The sequence below is a fragment of the Leucoraja erinacea genome, chromosome 16 (genome assembly GCF_028641065.1).
Source record: "Leucoraja erinacea ecotype New England chromosome 16, Leri_hhj_1, whole genome shotgun sequence".
In the NCBI taxonomy this organism is placed as follows: domain Eukaryota; kingdom Metazoa; phylum Chordata; class Chondrichthyes; order Rajiformes; family Rajidae; genus Leucoraja; species Leucoraja erinaceus.
In genome coordinates this window covers 36,627,636-36,633,635 of record NC_073392.1, presented here as the reverse complement: position 1 = coordinate 36,633,635, position 6,000 = coordinate 36,627,636, and the positions used below count along the sequence as shown (strand labels likewise).

The following is a 6,000-nucleotide window of genomic DNA, read 5'->3' as shown; positions in this document are numbered from 1 at the left end:
GAAAATAGATGGAGTGACAAAATCGAGGACTAAAATCATGCTGAAATATATTTGATCACATTTATGACAGAACTATGCAAGTATTTGATGATCGTGGTAAGGCCTCAAAACACTGTAGCTCTGCTTTTTGTCAGTCGGTGATCCATATGGTTTGGTTTTCAGTATATGTATGATATTTGTGAATTGAATGGTTTCAGAATTCCTTTGGCCTTGTGCATTTCTTACAGAAATCACTAGCATCAGTGGTATACATTTACCTTCCTCTCCAACCCCTTTGCCATATTAATCACTACATTACTTTTGAGTTTCAGTCACAGGGTTACCAATGTTATTTAGTTTTGCATGGTTAGCATTTCAGTGATGGGTAGTCAAGGTTCTCTCGGCAACTGCACAGCATTCTCTAAAGCAATTTGCCGTTGTCGTAGCAACTTGTGGTAGAGCTGTGAATAAAACAGATGTCACTCTGGCAGTCTGATGCAAAAGCAATCTATCACTAAGTTGATACCACTCCTCCTGTCCAAGCAAGTCATCAGAATGGCAATTTCAGCTGCATAATTATCACCATAAATTGTTAGCAAAGCCTTCCTTCATCCTGTTATTGAATAGTCACACATTGCAATATTACTGTGGACAATTTATTAGGTCGGCATTATAGATACTTGTGATGAGTTTAAACTAATGAAACATAGGGCATTTGCCGGCTATCATTCCCATTTTGCCTTGTTAGAGGTAGTATTCCAATCATCTCTTTCTTAAGTAAATATGATGTATGCCATCAAGATTTTTAGAATTGTAGAATTGGAAGTATTTTATGATTCATCTAAAATGATATCTAGATTTAAAGCCATGATGTATTTATAGGTGTTATTTGGGAATACAAACTGATTCAGGGAATACGTTGAAATGTTTTGATTGATCTGGGATTTTTCAACTCGAGGATAACTTTTTTAAAAGCAATATTTAAAAATTATACATAAATAGATCACGGGCTAAAGAAGTAAAATTATTCTTCCTGCTTTCTCGCATCTATGTCTACGTCTGGAAATATTTTTGAAATTGCATAACTTTCAATGCCATGCAAAGGGGGGGTTACAAAACGTGAAATGCTAGAAAACGGTTAATAAAGCAGCATTTCAATGTCTCACAATCATTCAGAACAAAGTTCCACAGTAGGCTCTGACAAGGTTTAGAAATGCGTAATAAACATCACATGGGTTTGGGGTCCACAGGAAGGGCGATTCATGAACTTCTATGAGGCAGACGAGAATATTATGGTCAAATCTAGGATGAATTATATGTTATCAAACTGCAGTGTGTATTTCTTATCCTTGCCTGATCAACAGGTCTATATATTTGAGAATTTAGTTTAGTTTAGTTTAGAGATACAGCGTGGAAACAGGCCCTTTGGCCCACCGAGTCCGCGCCGACCAGCGATACCCGCACAGTAACACTATCCTACACACACCAAGGTCAATTTTACATTTATACCAAGCCAATTAACTTACAAACCTGTACGTCTTTGGAGTGCGGGAGGAAACCGAAGATCTCGGAGAAAATCCACGCGGTCACGGGGAGAACGTACAAACTCCGTACAGACAGCACCCGTCGTCGGGTTCAAATACTACAAGTGCTGTAAGGCAGTAACTCTGCCATTGCGCCACTGTGCCGCCCTTTTTAATTTTCTAATTATGAATTTTTGATCGACGTGCAATAGTACTGACTTTCCCTTTGCAGAAAGAGACAGCTATCAAAATTGAACATTAGGCTGCAGTAAGTTTATTACATATACCTAAAATCCCTAGGAAACAATATAAATATTGGACATTAAAAAACCTTGCAAATATTTGTGAAGCAGGCAGGTTATAAGTGGACACTGTGTTCTGGTTTGGAGAACGTGGACATTTTATAACATCTGATGTGCGTGTCCTCTGTTTTGAGCTGCGGAATGTGCAGTGACTTTTATGCCATTTTGTTTAAAATGATATAGCTTTAAAGTTTAATGACCATTTAGCAACAGTACGCATGCAAATAAATATACACGATTTACCTGTGCTGTAAAGTACTACAAACATTGAATGTATTCTTGTGAAACTTTCTTGAACTCTCAGCATTCTTTGTGAAAGAAATAGACCACTTTTCATTGTTGTTATAGATAACAGCTCTGTCTGTTATGTGTGTGCATCAGACAGTGTGCATAGTTCCAGTTTGTACAGTCACAGTCTGAAGCAATGCTAATGACAAAATCATTCTGACACATCCACAATATGGAGCTTAATCTCAGAGCACACACAGCACATTTACTAGTCATAACCCCACATTTTAATGACTGAAGCATGCGGGAAGCAATTTATTTTTTCCCCTCTGAAAGGGAGAAATGAGTATCCAGTTAATACCAATCATGAATTCAAGCCAACTAACAAAGTTGATGCTACATACCCTGTTCTTGTTTTGCATATGAAGCAGTTTGAAATGCAATAATGAGCCAGTTTGTACACACACACCCTGACAGAGCTAATCTAAGGAAGTTTGTTTGTGCATTTTGATGCATCTACTATTTGAATCTGAATTTCTCCGGGCGACTGCTGTTCTATCCAAAATCTAATCAGTCTTAATGCTGTTAAATTCTCTCATATCTATTACAAATAATCACAGCTTTTATGCATGGTTTAAGAAAAGTACTGGTTATAGAGTTATACAAGCAGAAACAGTATAAATAAAATATTCATATAAAAATAGTCTTTTACAAAATATATTCTCTTAACCTATGGTTCCTTTCCATATGATGGGGTTTGTCTGGAGTATCAAATTTGCTTGAGTTCAAATGGTTTATATTAATTGATAATTCAAAGTGGAAAATAACCAAATTTTTTTTTCTGTATGTTTAAAATGATCATCTTCACTTTGATGGTCCAGACAACCAGCAGGCAAACAGGAGAAGATTTACAAAAGATGCCTGCTTCTGTCAGTAAGAATCAATGGCGCAGAACACAGAACAGTCCTGCACTCACAACTATTAGAAATATCTGAGCAAAATCTAATATATACAGCCAAACAAATCCAATTCTTGCTGCATCTAACAAAATCATTTCACAAAATTTATTTGTAGAAGTGTCCCATGTTAAGTAGAGTTCTTTTAAAATAAATTAATATTAGGTTTTTTTTTTCTTTTCTCTAAATATATTGTTAAATATTGTCATTACTCTTTACTTAATGGTGTAGTCGGTAATTCTGTCCAAGTCACCCTACCCCCACCCCACCCTCAGTCCGCCATGGTGTTCTTAATGGCTGTGAAAAAATGTGCCAGGAAAGAAAAAGCTGATAAGTCAGGGTCAATGGGAAACTGAAAACAGTAATACTTGCTGTAGCCAACCCTGTGAGATCCAGACAGGCAAGACAAGCAGAAGCTTTTCACAAATGCAGAAGCCTAAATCTGCATAATCCACACTCTCAGCAGAGGTTCTCACAGGGGCATTGTCACTCGCTTCTATTTATTGTCAATATTTAAAGGTTTATGTTGAAGCCAAGCTACTACTGATTTCACTGTGGCCCTTCACTTTGTGCCATTTTCATTCCAGATCTGGATTTATTTCAATAGACTATTAGATTCGTTTCAATTGACTAATTGAAATAAGTTTTTTTTTTGTGTATTTAAATTCTGTCTGATATATTTATGGAGATAATGCTTTACAGCTTTGTAATCCAGATGGGCTTTTGGATGTGGCTTTGTTATTGGACTGGGATCCTCAAGCATTTTGCATTCTATAAGACAGCGTGACAATTTTTGCAAACTCACAGCCACCAGATTGAGATGATGTGCAAACGTAGGAATATTTCCTTTGGAGGTGTAGCTGTCCTCCCTATAAAAGATTCAATTTCATTTACACGTATAGACTTCTGTTCTTTCACTGCAGGTGTTGCACTTAACATAACAGCACCAGTGGAATTTGCAATTGCATTGCCAGACTCTGGAATACTGGTGGGTATTGTAACCCCGTCCACAGCACATCAAGTCACAACTGTTATTTTGTGAGGATGTCTTGTTGCACATTCTCCCCTGTGTGCCAACACTCCCGGTGATCGGATCTTCCTCGCAGTAGTTGGGAGACTTTTCAATATAGACTAAGTCTGTAACCATAGGTTTTCGATACGAAAGTGGCTTTTTAATCTTCAAGAAGACCGGCCGCTTGTTTCGATGCGTCCTTACTGGTTCAACCTGAACTGCTTCATTATACTTCTCCTTCAGGAGGTAGCCCAGTTCTCTGAACTTGGGAAGCATTGTCCAACATGTTTTAGTTGTACAGGATCCTGACACACCATGGCATTTGCATTCCAGTTTCATATTCTCTCCAAGGATCTGGAATGAAGGAAATGCAATACATATAATCAGACCCACGATAAAAATATCAGTCATTTTTATAATTGATCCAATTTTATAAGAACTCTACATGTACCCATTATGTGATGGGATTATATAAGCTTATTTTTAGTTTAGAGATACAGTGTGGAAAGAGGCCCTTCAGACCACAGAGTTCGTGCCGACCAGCGATTCCCATACACTAACACCATCCTACACACTCGGGACAATTTACAATTTTTGCAGAATCCAATTAGCCTATAAACCTGCACATCTTTGGAGTTTGGGAGGAAACCAGAGAACCTGGGGATATGGGGAGAATGTACAAACTCCGTACAGGCAGTACCCATGGTCCGGATCAAACCCGGGTCTATGGCGCTATTGAGGCAGCAACTCTACCGCTGCACCACCGTGCCGCTCAAGTGATAGAGAGCAAATAGTTGCAGGAAACCATACATTACAATCAATTGAACGTCAAGGACACAACTCAGCTGGATTATCACAAAATGCTGAGTTACCCACACCATTCAGGATGACAGCATGTGCATTCACAAAGAGACTTGTGATGAAAGGTTCCTGGGCAATGCTTAATTATCTGTTGACAACATTAGTACAGTTTCTAGTACTACGACAATGTTGATATTTGATTTGTTTGTTCTATCCAGGATGAAATGAATTCCTAATCAAACTACTGCCAGGCATATATTCCAAGATGAATGTAAATATATTTGAGTGATGAATTAGTAAACAGATTTTTTGTATGATGACTTTGATCAGCCTTTACCAGCTGCAACATCATAACCTCAATTTAGAAGCCAGCATGGATTATGCAAAGATCACCTCAACATAGGTCCAGTGTATGTCTGAGGAGCATTTAAAATATATTCATTCAATAATGTGCAGAAGACTGGAAATTCAAATTGCTGTTCAAATTGTTAGATGCTGTCCACTACAGCAAAAAACACTTTTGGAAATAGCACCAGAGTCCCTTAACCCCATCATATGCTTCTGTCTGGAGCTTGGTGTGCCTTACACATTGATGTTAATCAATGTACAATACATAATTCATGATGCTTATGTGATGTATGAATAGCATGTAATTTATAAATATTAAACACGTGGGTGTTGTATATATTATTAATGTTTTATTATTAATGTTTAATGTTGTATGTTTCATTCTTAATTGTCACTGTATATCATGTTGTCACTTGCGAGTGGAGCACCAAGGCAAATTCCTTGTATGTGAACATACTTGGAAAATTCATTCATTGATAGAGAGTGTATCTATACCTGAGATGCTGCAAAGTTACCAATCCCTTACTCTGTGCAATTCCCAGCCACAGAAGTCAGTGGAGGCCAATTCACTGGATGTTTTCAAGTGAGAGTTAGATTTAGCTCTTAGGGCTAAAGGAATCAAGGGATATGGGGAAACAGCAAGAACGGGGTACTGATTTCAGATGATCAGCCATGATCATATTGAATGGTGGTGCTGGCTCGAAGGGGCCAAATGGCCTACTCCTGCACCTATTTTTCTATGTTTCTACTCCAGGATTGTTTAGACATTGTTTACCTTTGTTAAATGTTTCTGCTTGCTACATGGTGAAAGTAACAATGGCAGTCACTTCTGTAAATTCCCAAGTTAATGG

At 37.8% G+C, this 6,000-nt stretch overlaps 1 protein-coding gene across 2 annotated transcripts in view; it reads right to left on the bottom strand.

The window, feature by feature from the left end:
* Positions 1 to 289: 289 nt before the first annotated feature.
* The window catches only part of wnt7aa (wingless-type MMTV integration site family, member 7Aa), a 38,305-nt gene continuing 32,594 nt past the window's right edge, over positions 290 to 6,000 (bottom strand). The window contains exon 4 of one of the 2 annotated variants that reach the window (XM_055648188.1): positions 290 to 440. In XM_055648188.1, coding sequence (XP_055504163.1) covers positions 369 to 440 — 72 coding nt within the window. In that variant the 3' untranslated portion in view covers positions 290 to 368. Of the gene's footprint in view, positions 441 to 1,760; positions 4,355 to 6,000 lie in introns of those variants that run through there. The other variant, XM_055648186.1, reaches the window with a different exon arrangement.